At 31.7% G+C, this 19431-nt stretch overlaps 1 protein-coding gene across 2 annotated transcripts in view; it reads right to left on the reverse strand.

Moving 5' to 3' along the window:
• The window catches only part of EYS (eyes shut homolog), a 1767714-nt gene that overhangs the window by 1611857 nt on the left and 136426 nt on the right, over positions 1-19431 (reverse strand). For both annotated transcript variants that reach the window (XM_024133056.1, XM_024133057.1), the window contains exon 8: positions 12501-12667. In XM_024133056.1, the coding sequence (XP_023988824.1) occupies positions 12501-12667 (167 nt within the window). The remainder of the gene's footprint in view (positions 1-12500; positions 12668-19431) is intronic.

Consider the following 19431-nt stretch of genomic DNA (forward strand, 5'->3'; position numbering starts at 1 on the left):
GAAGTGAACACATTTCTGGCTTTATCTCAAGGAAGGCACCCTCTGCTTAGCCTAATATTTATAACTCTAATAGGTTTTATTGCAAATGCTTGAGTATCTCAGTTCTTTAGTTGCCTATAGTGTAAATTCTGTGAAGGCAGGAACAATAAGTGTCTTATCCCCTCTCAATTCTTATCACCAGTATATATGCTAGTATATGCCGGTTCCTAGCACAGAGAGAAGGACCCAAGAAACCTTGTTCAATGTGTAATGATTGAATAAATAAATGAGGTACTGGAAAGATACTCAGAATTTGCAGGGGGTGGGGAAGGTGATAAGTAGATTATTACAATATCTCTGAGGTTGGATTAAATACAAATATACTGGGAATTATTAAGAGAGGAAATTAACCTATCTTACATGATGGGATGATGAGGCAGGAGGAGAGTTATTGTATATTGTAAGTGTGTGTGTGTGTGTGTGTGTGTGTGTGTGTGTGTGTGTGTGTGTACTATTACACATAATGGATTATTCAAACTCAATTTTTCACTGAGTGCAATTATTCATTAAAGATATAGATGAAGGGCAATGCCAAGTATTTTTCAGATAATTCTTTAAAAGCTATACTGGAATTTTTTAATATCTATATTTCTTGAGTATATGAATGCAATTCATTGAGTCATTTAAAATTTTTTAAGTATAGATTTCAATGATTTTGAAAATCCTGATAAGACTTTAATAGCATGCACACAAAATTAATTCCTATGGTAATTTCAATTTAGCCAATATTTTCTAGTAGTTTTTAATGTGGTTTTCTCTATTTCAAGATAATTGTGAAATATAGTCTGTGTTTCTTATAAATTATTGAAAATATCTATAGGTTTAATAGTGAGAGCCAGATTAGCTATCAACAAGGAGGAAAGTTTTTCTGAAGTTAGAGAGATACTGGTTTTTAACTTGTATTTTCTTCATTTCATATACATACATCTTTTGAGTATTTCAGCTATTTATTAAGTGTATTGAACAAATATTCTTGGGTCTTCTTTATATGCTAGGTATCACCTTAGGTAATGTGGATTATGATACCATGTTAATGATTATAACTTATATAATATACCACATTTATTCCTTTGGATATTGCATATACATACATATAAGTCATAAGAAAAAGAAAGCATAAGGTGAGAAAGATACCTAAAATATAGTGAAAAATTTTGGTCTAAGTTGTTTTGATTTTCAAATATCCCTTGCCAGCTATTCAAAGGACACTTAAAATAATCATATAAACATGATAATGAGTTGAGAAGAGCAATGTCAAATCACTCTGCTATTATTAATGAAAATTAACCTACTGAACCTAAGTCATTACACTAATAAAAGTAAACGATGGTAGGCGTTAGGAGCCAGCAAGAGTGTCAAAATTCAGATAGTTCAAACCTTTCTTCTTGTCATTGTAAAAAACTTGGCCATTTAATGCCGTTTGCCAAGGATCACTGAGATTGTTAATGGCAGGCAGTATAGTGAATGCTTTGATATATTCAAAACAACAAGCTTGGCTCTAATTTTTCTTCTCTAACTTATTTTATAAATGATATTCTCTTTTTATATATAATTATAATAAATATATAAATTATATATACATATAACTTTATAAATAATTTTCTTATCTGTAAAATCATCATTACTAGATCTACTTCATAGAGGAGTATGAAGTATATTAATTACTGAGTAGGTTACTCTGTCACCAGCTATATCAAATGTGCTTATGTTTACCTGAAATAAAGTTATAGAACACAATTACTCCCCTTCAATGTCCTCTCACTTGCCACCCCCTATGACTCTGCCAAAAAAAAAAAAAAAAAATCTAGGTAAACTCTAAACAACTGTCACATGGCATATAAGTCTGTCTATATCATGCCTGGTTTAATCACATTTTATAGATTAATTATTAATAATGCTCATTCACTTTGAAAGGTATTTGGGTTGGGATAGTAAGTTACATGAGGTCTCATCATATAGTTTCCACCTTGCTTTAATTGAATTAAATTAATAATAATTTGTATTATTTTCTTCCTAGTCTATTTCTCTTAAACTTTCAGAGTCAAATTGTTGTCTCTTTTAAACAATACAGAATTAGGTTTGTTTTAGTTCTCTATTTCAGCTATTTTAATAGATGTTACAGTTACTGTGTGTGTGTGTGTGCAAATGTCTGTCTATAAAATCCTTTTATTTCCTGTTTTACTCTGTGAATTGCATTTGGTTTCTTTGTTTTATTAGCTTCTGGTGTGATTTATATCTTATAATTTGTAATATTTGTCAGATTCTGATCTTAATCTACTTGGCCTTCTATTTCTTGGTTGAACAACTTCAGAGATTATCTACTGAAATATTGTAATAAAGATTAGAAAATTAGAATATTTACATATTTTTCCATTTAACTTTAGCTCATTATATCTTGTTTTATTATTTATTTTGCTTTTGTTTAAAATTTCAAATTAAACACTCAAATCTGTTTGCCGTATTCCTCTTAAAAAAATAAGATTGATACACCTACAGTTCATCCTAATGTGCCCTGTTTCTAAGTTTGTTTGTTTGTTTTTTGGTATAATGGATGTAGTCATGATTTGGGGATTGTTTAACTTTATATCCACATTTAAATACACTCTACACTAATCTTTAATTCACTTCTGCAGTTTTTCCCTCCATCATTGGAAGGATTCTTGTGCTGAACAATAACCCTTCCTTCATGGGAAGAGGTCAAAATATTAAGAGGAGACTGGAAGAAGTTGATTCCAACCCTCATGGATGACTTTGACGGGTTCAAGACTTCAGTGAAGGAAGGAATTGCAGATGTAGAAACAGCAACTGGAATTAGGAGTGGAGCCTGAAATGTGACTGAATTGCTGCAATCGCATGATAAAACTTGAGAAGATGAAGAGTTGCTTCTTATGGATGGGAAGAGAAAGTGGTTTCTTGATATGGAAATTACTCTTGGTGAAGATGCTGTAAAGATTGTTGATATTACAACAAAGGATTTAGAATATTACATAAACGTAGTTGATGAAGCATGGCCAGGGTTTAAGAGGATAGATTCCAATTTTGAAAGAACTTCTATTGTGGGTAAAATGCTATCAAACTGCATTGCATGCTATGAAGAAATCAGTCCTGAAAGGAAAAGTCAATTGATGATGCAAAATTTATTGTTGTCTCATTTTTAGAAATTACTGCAGCCTTCAGGAACCACACTGCTCAGTCAGCAGCCATCAGCATGGAGGCAAGACTCTCCACCAGCAAAAAGATTCAGATTCACTAATGTCTCAGATGATGGTAAGCAGTTTTTAACAATAAAATGTCTTTAAATTAAGGTGTGTACATTGTTTTTTAGATATAATGCTATTGTACACTTAGATTTACAGTATAGTGTAAACATAACTTTTGTATGTACTTGGAAACCAAAAGCTTCCTGTGACTCCCTATATTGTGATATTCACTTTATTGCAGTGGTCTGAAACTGAACTCAGCATATCTCTGAGGTGTGCCTATAGTAATTTTTTTAAAATTATATAAATCTTTTTCTTAGATTTTTATTATGAGATCACCTTTTTGATGTAGTCTAATTTAAACTGATTTAACAAAAAAAATATATTGATAAAAATATAAAAGCAAAGGAAAATAACTTAAAAAGGTCAGTAAAAATGACTTTAATCATAACATACTATACATGAAGGTGATTTCACGTAAACCAATGTATCTATATGTAAATTGCAGAGTGGTAATTCTTCCAAAGTTCCTCCCTATTTCAACATAGGAGTTTTTGCTACAGTTGACAACACCCAACTGTCCCCTTCAATTTCCTTATCTTCTTTTGCTTGAGGAAATTGGATCTCTTATTTCTGGACTTTAAATACAGCCCTTAAACCCTTCAGAATTTAGTTACTATCTTTCCAAATTGATAGTCTAAACCAACTTAGAGCAATATTTTCTGTTTATAATATACTTCTGTCTGACTCATATTTCTGGTCTTTGTGGAACCCTTTTTACTTCATATAATAGAATTTATAGGTATAACCTATCTATACATCTAATAATGTAAAAAATCAAGATGATGCTCTAAGTCTGATATAAGATGATATAAAAGGACACTAATTTGTAATTGAATGTATTTATGTATAAAAAATACATCTTTAGTTGAAATGACTGAAGTAGAAGATATATTGAAGTGGTTAGCTGTTTGCAACCAAAGGCAGAATTACTATGGGTGAGCCAATTATAATTGGAGACTGAGAATTGTAGTTTGGTATTAAAAATTCAAAGTAGGATGATATAATGTTCCAATGTAGTTAATAAATTTTAACAAATTCCTGAATAGAACATAATATTTTCTTGGTTAACATAAAAGTTTCATTCTTGGAAATCCAATGATTGTTAACATTTTGTAGAAATATTTTGTGTCAGTAAGTATAATGAAGTTAAGATCTTGACTCAGATATTTATTGCAAGGTTTTATATACATACACACTGTATGATGAGACTTGGAAATTGTACAAACCATGGAACACCTTTTTTTGTTCAGGTGTTCACCAATTACCTGCTAAATGCCAGTTGTTGCAGCCAATTATACTGAATATTAGAATGACCCTAGAAATTTCCAAAATGTCCCCAGAACACAAGATCGTTTCTTTGAATGATCATTGACATAAAATAAATTTCTCCAGTTTACTAAAGCACTCACCATTTTCACCTAATCATGTACTAGTGTGTCAAGCATTTTGTCAACATTATTAATAATATGCATATATATGCTCATATATGTGTACATGGATACACAGTGCTAAAATAAATTGCTATTAAGTTGAAAGCTATTCAGTTACAAGTATATCAGTTTTGTAAAAAACTGTCAAGAAAATTACAGTGCTCCACATACATTATTTATAATTTTAAAATATTCTTATAATTTCATAGAATTTTTACTTTGAGAAAATAAATTGAGCTAATGAAAAACTTCATGAATGAGCTAATGGAATAACTCTATTATTAAATAAATTGAGCTGATTTATATTTAAATTTGAAAGAAGTGAATAATATGCATGAAAGGACAAAGAAACATTAGGTAAAATTCTGTATGTTGAAAATATGGTCTCAGTATTAAATATTGTGATTTAATATTTTATTCACCATTTAGATTTTTTAATAGAAAAATATTCTAGAAATATAAGACATTAAATATATTACTCTACGTATTACTCTGAGTCCTATGATTGTGGTCCATATGTCTTATATACAGCAGATGCTCCATTAATATTGTTTTACTATGTAATCATAAAATGTATTTTAAAATTGGGTGAGGCTCAAAAGAAATGTCATCTTAAAAGTTCTGAATAAATAGCTTCAAAAAATTCATAGTCTTAGAAGATAATTTGAAAAGCAATGCAAAAAAGGTTAGACATATAAAAAGCTATCTAGATATTATAGACTAAAATAAAAATATGGCCCTGGTAGCACAGAATCATCTAACATGCATAAAAACATTTTTATTATTTGACATATGAAAAAAGCATGAAAAGTCATAGAGCCTGAAGCTATAATATAGTCAAACTTTGACTGTATATGCTTAACACCATATTGGTTTGCTCCCAAAAGAGAAAAAAAAAAAAAAAAAAGATACCTGAGAGAGAATTGTGTATACATTAGCTAAGTTTCAACCCATACTATAGTTGAAACTTAATTATACAAAAATGCTTCCTTTAATGAAGTTTATTATAATTAATTTTGGGATGCATATGGACAGTACGATGATATATATTTTGGAATTGCTTAAATGAATTAAGTAATGACCTCTATATCATTTTACTATAAAGCCTAAGGAAGCAAGGTGATATTTTCCAGTGGACAATAAAGAGGAAAAAAATATATCAGTGCACGTAAATGCAATACTCAAAAGGATCCAGCCACTAGAGAAAACGTGGTTTACTGCAGCGTTCCCCGACCTTTCTGGCACCAGTGACCAGTTTCGTGGAAGCCAGTTTTTCCACAGACGGGGTGGGGGTGGGGGGGATGCTTCAGGCGGTAATGTGAGCAACTGTACAGGAGGTAACGCGAGCAATGGTTCAGGCAGTAATGTGAGCAATGGGGAGCTATGGGAAGTGGCAGATGAAGCTCTGCCCACTCTCCTGTCACTCACCTCCTGCTGTGCAGCTCAGTTCCTGCCAGTGGATCCCTGGTTTAGGGCTACCAAGACTAATAAAAACCAAAAATACATACATACATACACACAAATAATAAGCCACTTTTATATATAGTCCAGTTTATTTTTCTTTTTCCAAAAGTAAAATGTAACACAAAAACTTTTTCCTGGGAGGCAGCAAAGTTTGCATGTTAAACCAAAAATTAAAAATAAACAGAAAACAAGAAATTCATGGCAGAAATTACAATAGTCTTAGAAATTAATACTCATAAGACATCTTGGTTCAGAAATAATTTTTTAAACCATGAGTAAAATATATTTCTGTGGCAAATTCAAATAAATATATATTTATACAAGCCTCCTGACTCTAGAGACATAGGTCTTGAAACTATATCTGATTTTATCATGGACTTTTAGATTTTACACTTTGAAATAGGACTCTTGCTTATGACTGAAAAATAGTGTTTTTGGTTATACTTAGCATTACATGGACAATGTGAAACTCCTAAAATAGACTGTAGAGAAACAGGTTTAATTTACGTTTCTAGAAAGAAAGCCATAAAATTCAGTGCTATAAAAAAAACTACTTGTGTCTTTAGAAAGTGAAAATAATAGTTATTTTGGTAGTTTAAAAAGATATTTGCTTTCTAAATGAAATGAAATGACCATGAGATGTGTTCTGAGGAGAATATTAATTTACCTATGGATGGTGCATTATTTGATCTCATATCCACAACATTTTGCACAATGTTTTCTAATTAGGGAGTGTTCAATAAATGTTTGATGAGTGTATGAATGAATTGATTTCATTTTGTTATATGTCTGGTAGCAAGTAGGGATTGGTGACTTGCACATAAGCTTGAAGCTTCATACATGCGTTGGAGCCTTGAACACTTCACAGTCTTTCCTGGTTTTCTGAAATTATGTTCCCATAATATGATCCCATAATATAATCCCTTAGCAAAAACTATCTGGAAGTCCTGAGGGACAAAACTTTGGTGGGATTTTTTTTGTCCCCATTAAGTTTTTCCAAATTCCCAGAAAATATTTTTGAACATTTTAGGGCATATATGTGGTCAGGCTCAAACCTGTGTTAAATACTTCGTTTACATTATACACTTTAAGCTGTACTATTATAAAGTATATATCAATAGAAAAATATTTTTGCATGAATGATCAACCATCTGTTAACATTATTATTATTGTTGTTATTTTGTTGTTTTGCTAGTGTCATTTGTTTGAAAGAAATCCTTAATTTCTATTACAGTACTATAATTGTTTGGCTTTATAAGTTGTACCTTGTGAGGTTAGTTTTATTTATTTTGTTTTTTAAAATTTTTATTGGCGTATAGTTGATTTATAATGTTGTGTTAGTTTCAGGTGTACAGCAAAGTGAATCAGTTGCACATATACATATATCCACTCCTTTTTTTTTTTTTTTTTGGATTCTTTTCCCATATAGGCCATTGCAGAGTATTGAGTAGAGTTCTCTCTGCTATACAGCAGGTTCTTATTAGTTATCTATTTATATATAGTAGTGTGTAAATGTCAACCCCAACCTCCCAATTTATCCTTCCCCGACCATCCCCTCATAACCATGAGTTTGTTTTCTACATCCGTGACTCTACTTCTGTTTTGTAAATAAGTTCAATTGTACCCTTTTTTTAGATTCCACATATAAGAGATAGCATATGATATTTGTCTTTCTGTGTCTGACTTACTTCATTCAGTATGACAATCTCTAAGTCCATCCACGTTGCTGCAAATGGAATTATTTTGTTCTTTTTAATGGTTGAGTAATATTCCACTGTATATATGTTCCACATCTTCTTTATCCTTTTCTCTGTTAATGGACATTTAGGTTGCTTTTATGTCCTGGTTATTGTAAATAGTGCTGAAATGAACACTGGGGTGCATGTATCTTTTTGAATTATGGTTTTCTCTGGGTATATGCCTAGGAATGAGATTGCTGGGTCATATGGTAGTTTTATTTTTGTTTTTTAAGGAACTTCCATACTGTTCTCCATAGTGGCTGTACCAATTTACATTCCCAACAACAGTGTAGGAGGGTTCCCTTTCCTCCACACGCTCTCCAGCATTTATTGTTTGCAGAGTTTTTGATGATAGCCATTCTGACCAGTGTGAGGTGATACTTCCTTGTGTCAATAGTGTAATTGTAAAAGTTCTCCATTTCAAAATCATGGAGATATTTTTCTACATTTCTTTCAGTTACATCATATTTTTTTTTTCCTTTTAACTTTAGGTCTCTGAACACATTCAGAATCTGATCCCAAATAAAGTATAAGGTTGCAATTCAGTTTTATCTATGATCTAATAGTAAGCCATTTCCCCATTACCCTGTACTAAAGAGCCCTGTGTATTTTCATTAAATTATGGCTAAACTGCTTATATATAAGGACCCCATACATGCATCCTTGTTCTCAGAGGTCTCTGTTGGCCCACTGTTGGTTTTTAAAATGGCACCACATGGGGTTTGTAGTCTGGATATATGAAATCCCACCCCATTACTCTTCCTTTGCAAAGATGATTTAGCTATTTATAAAATAATATTTTTGTATACAGCTTTTAGAACATGTTCATTAGTTTCTAAAATAACATACAGTGCTTTGATATAGCACTGAATGTGTGAACTAACTTGGGAAGAATTGGTATCTTGGCCAGTTTATGACTTAATATCTAAGTCAATGGGTTATATTTCAATGTGTTCTGAACATCTATTATTTTCTTTTTTTAACTGAAGTTAATAGAGTTTTTTATAGATAACTTGAGCATCTTTTGCAAGTTAATTCTAAAATTTTGTATATATTTTGCTATTATAGTAGGTGATATACAATAATTTCTAGATATTATGACTGACATATAGGAATTAATATTATATGAATTATTTATTAATTTTAATTTTATATGAATTTTATATGAAGTACTGCTATATGAAGTATTTACATTTGCCATTTTTGCTAGGTGCTAGTTTAGTATTAATTTATGGGACAATGTTAAGAAGTCATACAATTATTGGTAATTTTAACTGCAAAAATTGCAAGACATTTTGCAAATAAAAGAAAAATTACCATAAACAGAGCAAAACACAGTCAGAAAAAAATGCATTTATATTACAGAATAAAGGATATTTTTTATAAATAAAAGATCCTGAAACATAATTGTTTTATAAAACACATATTTATTGATCTGTACTTGTGTAACTTGTAACTGACTTCTTTATCATAGCATAATGTTTTCAAGGTTCGTTCATGTTGTGGCATGTATTAGCAATTCATTACTTTTTATTGCTGGGTAATATTCCATTTCATGAATGTAATGCATTTTATTTTCCATTTATCATCACTTGATAAACATTTGGGTTGTTTCAACTTTTTGACTATTATGAATAAAACTTTACAAACTTTAATGTAGAAGTTTTTGTATAGAAATATATTTTCTTTTTTTTTTTTGAGTACCTACTAGAAATGGAACTGCTGGGTTTTACGGAAATCTATAACTCCCCTTTTCAAAGTACCTGCATGCACCATTTTATATACCACCAGCAGCATACGAGGGTTCCAATTTCTCCAAATCCTCACCAACACTAGTATTTTCTATTAATCTTTTTTTGATCATGTTATTGATAATAGAGGGTATAAAGTATTATCTGTTTTTAAATTTTCATTTCCATTATTTTGTCATTAAATAAGTTAGTCATGTTTTGTCTCTCTTTTTAAATTTCTTATTAGCTTGAAGAAGTTCCATTGTATCTTCTTTTTTCTTTTTGTTTTTGATTGTTTTTATCATGAAGAGGTGTTGGATTCTGTCAAATGCCTTTTTTCCTCTGCATCTATTGAAATTATCATGTGTCATCTTTTCTACCTTTATTAAATTGACATGGCATATTACATTAATTGATTTTAGAAAGTTAAACTAACTTTGCACTTCTGTGATGAATCCCACGTGGTTATGGTGTATAATCTTTGTTATATGTTACTGGATCTTCTGCATACAATTGTGTTGAGGGTTTTTGTGTTCAGATTAATTAGACATATTGGTCTGTAGTTTTACTTTCTTGTGATGTCTTTGGTTTTGTTATCAATGTAACACTGACCTCATAGAATGAGTTGAGAAATGTTCCCTCATTTATTTTTAGAAGAGTTAGTAATTTCTATTATTTCTGCTTTACATGTTTCAAGTATTCCCCAGTGAAGCTATTTAGTCCTGGATACTTTTTAGTGTGAATCTTTTGTTTGTTCATTGAATTAATAATTCAAACTTTTCACTTTAAAAAAATCTATTTAAATTTTCTGTTTCTTCTGGAGTCAATTTCAGTAGTTTATGTTTTTCTAAGAATGTCTCCATTTCTTCATAGTTACCTAGATTTTTGGATATACAGCTGTTCATTATGTTTCCTTATAATCCTTTTTCTTTCTGTAATTTCAGCAATAATGCTCTCTTTATCACTCCTAATTTTAGTAATTTGATTCTTCTCTCTGTCTTAGTATAGATAAGGATTATTCATTTTGTTAATCATTTCAATGGATAGACGTTGGTTTTGTTGATATTCTCTCTTCTTTATCCATATTCTATTTAATTCATTTCACTCTACAGTTTATGATTTCCTTCCTTTCTACATTTTCCATCATGTTAAATTAGAAGTTTAGGATATTGATTCAGATTGTCCTTGTTTTCTTTTTTTTTTTGCGGTACACGGGCCTCTCACTGTTGTGGCCTCTCCTGCTGCGGAGCACAGGCTCTGGGCGTGCAGGCTCAGCGGCCATGGCTCACAGGCTGCGGAGCACAGGCTCTGGACGTGCAGGCTCAGCGGCCATGGCTCACAGGCCTAGCCACTCCGCGGTATGTGGGATCTTCCCGGACAGGGCACTAACCCATGTCCCCTGCATCGACAGGCAGACTCTCAATCACTGCACCACCAGGGAAGCCCTGTCCTTGTTTTTTACAGCTCTGATTTTTATTCTAAACACTGCATCACCTACATCACATGGGTTTTGACATGTTGTGTCTTCATTTTAATTAATCTCAATTGATTTTCTTATTTCTATTATGATTTATTTTTGATTAATTGACTTATATGGATTGTGTTAATTTCCATGTTTTTGTGAATTTATCAAATTGCTTATTGTTTTTGATTTCTAATCTCATTTCAGGGTGGTCAGAAAACATACTTTTTAAAAATTTCAATATTTTTAAATATATTGCAGCTTGTATTAGTATATGATCTGTCTTGGAAAATGTTCCATGTGCATTTGAGCATGCATAATGTTATTCTGCTGCTGTTGACTGGAGTGCTTATCTACTCATTCTACTTGATTTATAATGTCATTCCAATGTTCTGTAGACTTGATGTTCTCCTGCCAAGTGTTGTGTCCACCACTGAAAGTGTGGACATGGAGTCTTCAGCTATTCTTGTTGAATTGGCTATTTCTCCCTTCAATTCAGTCAGTTTTTATTTCATGCATTTTGGGTCTCTGTTGTTAGGTGCATATGTTTGTAATTGCTACATATTCTGGTGGATTGATTCTTTTATCATTATAAAATGTTGTTCCTTTTCTCTAGTGAACATCTTTTCTTTTAGAGTCTATTGTTTTGATATTAATATAGAAATTCCAGCTTTCTATGGTTGTTGTTTGAACAATATATCTTTTCTCAACATTTTACTTTCAATCTGTTTGTACTTTTAAATATAGAGTATGTCTCCTATAGACAGTACACACTTGTATATATCTAGAAATTATCTTGCCTGAAAAATCTCTCCTTTTTATTGGATTTTTAATCCACTTGATTGTAATGTTATTATTGATATAGTTGGAATTATGTCTGCCATTTTCTTTTTTGTTTTGCAGACATTTTATGTCTTTTTTTTCCTCTGATACCACTTCCTTTTGTATTAAGAAAATATTTTTGAGGGCAAAATTTTAATACCTGTAATGCTATTTTACTCTACTGTTTTAGTTATTTTCTTGATAGTTGCTCTGCAGATTACCATATACATCTTAACATATCAGAATCTGTCACAGATTTAATCTCCCACAGATACTAATGTAATTTTAATGTGATAAAATTATTTCTATATAAGCCTATTCTTTATCACCCTCATTTTTGTTCTATTGTTATTTATAATATACAATACACATTACATAACATATCATAACCATATATGTATATGTTTGATGCATGAATACCATTTTAAATAAAAATAATAATCATAAATAAATAAATAATAAATATAAATAAAATAATCATGGCTTATCAGTACAATTATAATATTTTGATAAATAGGTGATATTCTTTGTTGAAATGATGAGTAAAATACCTGGATATATTAATTTCCTCTTCATAAATAGCTTCTTGTTGACACCTATTTTCTTTATAGTCAGTTGCATTTTCCAGACACATTTTGCAAAACCATGTGGAAGTACATAGGCACCAATATCCCTTATCATCTTTTTTAATCAACCAACTACATCCATTTGCACATATCTATAAAAAATAAGAAATAAGAATTTTGTAAATGTCCATTATATACTAAAATATTACAATTATTTCTAAGTTTGAATTTCTTATTTTCCCTATGTATTAAATTCATGTGCTCTTTTAGCAAGGATAAAATAAATTCACTTTTAATTTATATTAAAATTTTTCTCAACAGTCAAATTCATTTCATTCTCAAATTATAACAGTAATACATGAATTGTAAAAAGTTAAATAGATCAATATCCACTATAAAATTTTTGAAATTTTTTAAGCTTTTATTTAAGTCAAATTTTTATAAACTTTGCTAAAATATTAACTGTTATGGTGGAAATAGCATTATATTGAGAACCAGATCCATGGAAAACCTGTTTCCTTTATCACTAAATAGCTTTTTCTCCTTCAGTGAGGTATTTGGATGTGCCTTTGAACTGACTGTAACATTTTATTGCATCCCTTATGAAAAATTAATTAAGTAAAAATTTAACACTTTATTTTATGTTTGCATGGAGGTCATAATTATACCTATTCTTTAAAAAATTACCACTTTAGGGCTTCCCTGGTGGCGCGGTGGTTGCGCGTCCGCCTGCCGATGCAGGGGAACCGGGTTCGCGCTCCGGTCTGGGAGGATCCCACGTGCCGCGGAGCGGCTGGGCCCGTGAGCCATGGCCGCTGAGCCTGCGCGTGCGCCACAGCAGCGAGAGGCCCGCATACCACAAAAAAAAAAAAAAAAATTACCACTTTATTTTTAGAGATCTTACACAGATATACCCAATAGATTTACCTGAAAGAATTAAGCAAACTTTGTCACCGGAGAAGTGCACGTCTTATGGAAAGCTTAAACTCAGGCATATCTTTTCCTAGCTCTCAGAAGAGAATTCAAAGCACAGTAGAACTCTGATAACTTTAAAAACATTTTCCTCTGAATATTTTCATGTTTTCTTTATGGTTTTGTTTTTGTTTTTAACTCCATTAAGTTATTTCCTATCAGTAGCAACACAATTAAGAATTTGGTTTTGCTGTGTGATCCTTTAATGACTAATTAATTATTTATAGAGATCTAGTCTGTTGGGTAAGCATTAGATGAGAATCTGTTTTTCCATTTTTCTATTTGGAGCTCAAGTCAATTAAGAATTCTAAATCCACTAGGAAGGAGAACAGGTCTTTGACATGGACAGATGAGGTTTTTTTCAAATGCTATTTACTCTTAAACAATGACTAAAGTATTATAATTGAATTTACATGTTTTCTCTATGTGTTTGTACTTCAGAAAATCCTTATCCCTCACTGAGTGCCTAATCATTCCTACATACAGAGTATATTTGCTGTAAAGTTTCTTAAATTAAAGGAAAATTGTTATAATTGGCTTACAAAGTTAAATAAGCTCACATATAAAACACCAGATATTAGCATTTAATGACACTATTTTATTATTCTCTCTCTCCATATATATCTATGTGTACATTATATGTATATACGTAATATACGTTTATATACCTCTGTACATACATATATATTCATATTATTAATTTTATTTTCTGAAATTTGTAATTGTATTGCATTTTATCCTGAATTACTTTAATGTGTATGCTTATAAAAACAAAGATATACTTTTTCATTACTTCAGTAATATTATCAAAGTTAAGAAATTAACTTTGATTTTAATACTATATTTTGTAACCTGTAAACTTTATTCAAATTTTGCCAATTCTTCTAATATACTATATAAAAATACGATATGTAAATTCTTCACTTTCAACACAACTAGCAAATACAGAGCATTAAAACTTCAATTACTCTTAAGTAACATATACATAAACACCAGTAATTAATGGCTGTGTTTTTTCTCCTTTTTGTCTGTACTGTCTTGTAGAGATTGTATTGGAAAATTTGGATTTATATTTACATTTTCCATTATTTCCTTCCATTATCCCATTTACCTTGGAAGTCTTCTTAGTTGATTTGTTTTAATTCTAAAAGCAATATAATTTAATTAGTCTTATTCTAAAATCTAATTTGGCTTGTGTTCTGTACACATACACACAATATGTTTTCTTGATTTCTTGGTATAAGTATTTTTTTAATTTGTGAGGTATTAGTATTATTGTACTTTTGCATGCACAGTCCTGTTAAACTGTATGTGCAGTCTGCTTGTAGAGAGGAAATTATATGGGTTTTCAAATAAGTAGACGAGACCCAGGCTGCACTGTCCAGTGTGGCCCCTCAGGAGAGAGCCACTTTGTGTGGTTATCTGCTTCCTTTCACTCAGACTCTAACCCTGTGTCTGTTACCGCAGCTCTGACACTCACTGCCCCACCTGCAGCAGCTGCCCCATCTTTCCTGTTTGATTGTTTTTCTTGTTTCCTGGTCTGGTCAAAAGTATACAGATAGATCCATTTGGCCCATGAAAACTGTGGAAAAGAGCAATGCTTCCCAGGTACTGGGTAAATACAGAGATTTGGTTGGTTTGTTTGCATGTTTTCAATATAATCTGGGATGATTCAATAAACACAAGGAAAAAAAATAGATATTACAAGCTAATCACACTCAAAGCTTAGAATCTGTGAGGCTTCATGTATGTTTAATTTTTGATTTCTACTGAAAAACACAAAAAACTTCATAATTTGCTATTTTATGCTGGAGAGAAAAATGTCATACACTAAAGAATCATTGTATTTTTAGTTATTAGAAATCTAGGTCACTAATACACAAAAAAATCATGACAAAACAATGTTTTAACAACAAAGAATAATAGTGCAGAATTCAGACTATGGCAAACTAGTGTTTCTTATAATTATATGCCTTCCTTTTTAGTTTATTTTCAAAATAATTTATTACTAGGATTTAAGAAAAACTGAAAGAACCAAATGAAAACGTGTCTAATGGGTTTTCCTTAAACTGTGTACCAAAAACCACACTATCCTTTGTTTAAAAATTGTGATATGAACACCTAAATTGCATTTAAAGTTTTGTTAAATGCTTTCATCATATGCTGATGGTGGTGAACTCTTTACTGCAATTATTTACTGTATCTAAAAAACCATTAAGTAGTTGCTGTCCCTAAGAAATATTTAACTTGGTATTTCAGCAGGGTTTCTTATCTATTCGTAGCCTAGTCTTCTACTAGAGTTTTAGTTTTCTATAATTAAATTTAGAGATAAGAAGAGATCTCTCAGAAAAACTTATAAGACATTAAATTATATCAGTGGATACTTACTGAGTTGAATCAACCTTGCACATGTAGGGGAAAGATTTTTTGGTTTTTCAATATAGATAATCAAGGAATCTACTTAAAAGGAGTCCATTAACCCTCTGAAATTTTATGAAAAACAGTGTGTTTGTGTGTGCATAAGCTATCATGAGGGAACTGTTTCCAGGTTTCATCAGATTTTCAATGAGCAAAAAAAAAGGTTGAGATCTACTCATGTATGCCTATGATTAGAGTAAAACCTATAACTACAAATATAAATTACCCTGGAAAACTCAGTGGTTATACATAATACTACATATAATAAAAGTTACATTAGCAATTATAATTATATTATAATCAATTATTAACTTGTGTCATTGTACAAAATGCCATCATTAAAAAATACACAAAATGGAATGATATTTTATTTTATTCTTAATATTAAACATTCTTATTTGAGGGAGAAATGTAATAAAATTTTAAACCTAGGCTGTGGATGATCTTTCCTTTACAAGGAGAATAGAGGGAAAATAAAACTTCCAGAATTTCTTTTTCTGGAAATTCATTACTACTGATGCATATATATTACAGAATATTACTACAAAAAATTAACTTCTGCTGGATAGAAGCTACATGTATAATATTTACAACATACTTTTGAAAAATGTTTTTCATATGCAAGTAAACAACTTTATTTAAATTTGCTATCATTTCATGGAAATCTTGTATGTTGCTATAAATTATTTTGTCGTTTCCACATTATATTAGTAAAGTCACTCAGCAAAGGGACCTAATGGGGAGAAACTCTAAGGCCTAATATATGACACATATTTTAACATTTTTTGGCCCTTGTTAACTAAAAAGATATGCAAAGAGAGTTCAGGGATAGGACTGAGTGACTTTTCTTTATCATATATGCAGAAACCTGGATTCTTAGAAAAGTATTAATCAAGTAAAAATTGCACTGGACAAAGTTAAACAGGCAAGAAAGATTCTATTCATGACCATTGTAATAGGAGAGAGATGGAACTCAACTCTGCTGAGACAATACACATGTGTGTTTTTAAGTACTGGCATGAGCTAGTGGAACAGTACTGGAGAAAGTGAGGTAAGAGACTGAGCAATGAGATGTGTGGTGTACACTGAGTTATTCCTGAGTTTGCAAGTGTTTTGCTCTGTGAGTAGGCTAGGCCTTCTGTGTTTGCTAATTGTGTCCTTAACAGAATTGTTTAGTGGTCTTTTGGAAGGTCAACAGTGAACAAACACAACATTCTGAAAGCATCAAATAGCCTCATTATCAAAGCTCAGGACCCTAGACGGCAAACAGTACCCTGCTCTGAGACCACTGGATTTTCTTCTCTCCTACTATGACAGTAACATAGGTACATACAGGTAGATTTTAGGAATTTTTTGATTATGTATTCCAATTGGATCTAAAGAGATGATATCTCTCTCTGTCAACATAACTTCCTCTGGGGAATCTGTAAGAGTATGTTTAGGTCCTGTAACATCATCATCCAGATGACGTAAATGAGTGATGATTTCAGATGGTCACATCAGTCTGCATTCCATGAACAGAGTATTCCTTGAGTCACCTTTTCAAAGTCTTGTGAACACTTTTGTTGGCCCTGAGCTGGGACCAGCTTCTCTGGCAGGTTCTGGAGACGTGACAGTGCACAGATGCCTGATATGTTTTCTGGGGTCCTCCTGGTGTCTCTGGCCCTAACACAAACAATCCCCGCTTCCTGTTGTAAGTCATGGGCATTTCTCTAATTGTTATAATTTCTCAAGGACAACCTGCAATTGCAGTGGCCACTCTGGGGGAATTTTGACATGAACAAGATTGTTCACTTGACAGATGCATTAGAACAAAAAGAGAAAGGTCTCGGGAGCTGTGTCTCCCGTGTCTAATAGAGAGATTACTGTTTAATGCACAGGAATGTGTCAGGTCTTAGTTGCAGCATGCAGGATCTTCATTGAGGCATGCAGGATCTTTAGTTGTGGTGTGGGCTCTTCATTGCGACATGTGGACTTCTCTCTAGTTGTGGCATGTGGGTTCTAGGGCGCATGGGCTCTGTAGTTTGCGGCACGTGGGCTCTCTTGTTGAGGTGTGAGAGCTCAGTAGTTGTGGTGTGTGGGATTATTTGCCCCACGGAATGTGGGATTTTAGTTCCCTGACCAGGGATTGAATCCAGGCCCCCTGCATTGGAAGGTAGATTCTTTATCACTGGACTACCAGGGAAGTCCTGAAGATAGTTAACGTTTAACAATCATGATTGTATATCTGTCTGAAGCTAGCTTTCCTTCACTTCTTTTTGCTGTTTCTTCCTTTTTTTTCCTTAGGAAAAATTTAAATTAATTGATCATAAATAATTTTCTATAATTATATGTACATTCTAGGACTATTGTTCACACAGTCAAAAATACAAGGAGAAGAAAATGTTTAACTGTGTTATATTTGTGTTTTCCCTTTGCCAAAATTTTAACAAAGCAGAAAAAGTGTACCTGTGTGTGCAGGTAATTTAATTAGTCTTTTAGATGAAAAGAGCACTAGGCCCTTAGAGTTCTGGCATGAACTCAGAAGTCTTGATTTTTTTAAATATGTGAACACAGAGGTTTATTTATATTAAAAAAAAATCTTATGTAATTTCCCAATAACTAAAAGACTCCTTAGGCAAATTAGAACAATTTAATTTAACTTTTAAAAAAGTGTTCTATTATTGTTTCCTCAGATTGTTTATACTTATAAAAATATGAATTTGACATAATTGAAATTGTATCTATTTTTTGAAATTTTAATAATGAATATAATTTAAACTGTTAAATCTAATTCATTTTCACTGTCTCTACTACACTGATGTACTGGAGTGTTTTACTGATGATACTGCAAATTATAAGAACTTAACATGATATTGTCAATTGCAATTTCCAAATCTTTGGAAGACCTTTCACTGATACTAAATTGAATTAAAAAATTATCTTTGGATACCTTAATAATTTTTAAGTAAGAAAAATAAGCAAATATTGATCTCTAAATATAGTTTTAAATTACCGTGTTTCTTATAGAATGGAAATTAAAATGTGCACATGTCATTAAGTGATGTATATTTATGTTTATATAGGTATATTTATGTTAATTTTGCCCAACAAAAAAGTTGATAAAGTGGTATAAAGTGTGTGCTCATGAAAAAATAATATAGCTAAAAATTATTGGATTGCTCTCTCTGTGTTTACTATTAAGTCTAAAAAAGCAAATGTTAATCACTTTATTTAAAGTTGGTAATTATTTTATTTATCTATTTATTTATTTTTGCGGTATGCGGGCCTCTCACTGCTGTGGCCTCTCCCGTTGTGGAGCACAGGCTCCGGACGCGCAGGCTCAGCAGCCATGGCTCACGGGCCTAGCCGCTCCGCGGCATGTGGGATCTTCCCGGACCGGGGCACGAACCCGTGTCCCCTGCATCGGCAGGCGGATTCTCAACCACTGCGCCACCAGGGAAGCCCGGTAATTATTTTAAAAGAATACAGAGAAATGGAAATATGTATATAAGATAATATGTGATTTGCTTGTTTCCTAAAACAG

This window comes from Physeter macrocephalus, chromosome 10 (genome assembly GCF_002837175.3).
Source record: "Physeter macrocephalus isolate SW-GA chromosome 10, ASM283717v5, whole genome shotgun sequence".
In the NCBI taxonomy this organism is placed as follows: domain Eukaryota; kingdom Metazoa; phylum Chordata; class Mammalia; order Artiodactyla; family Physeteridae; genus Physeter; species Physeter macrocephalus.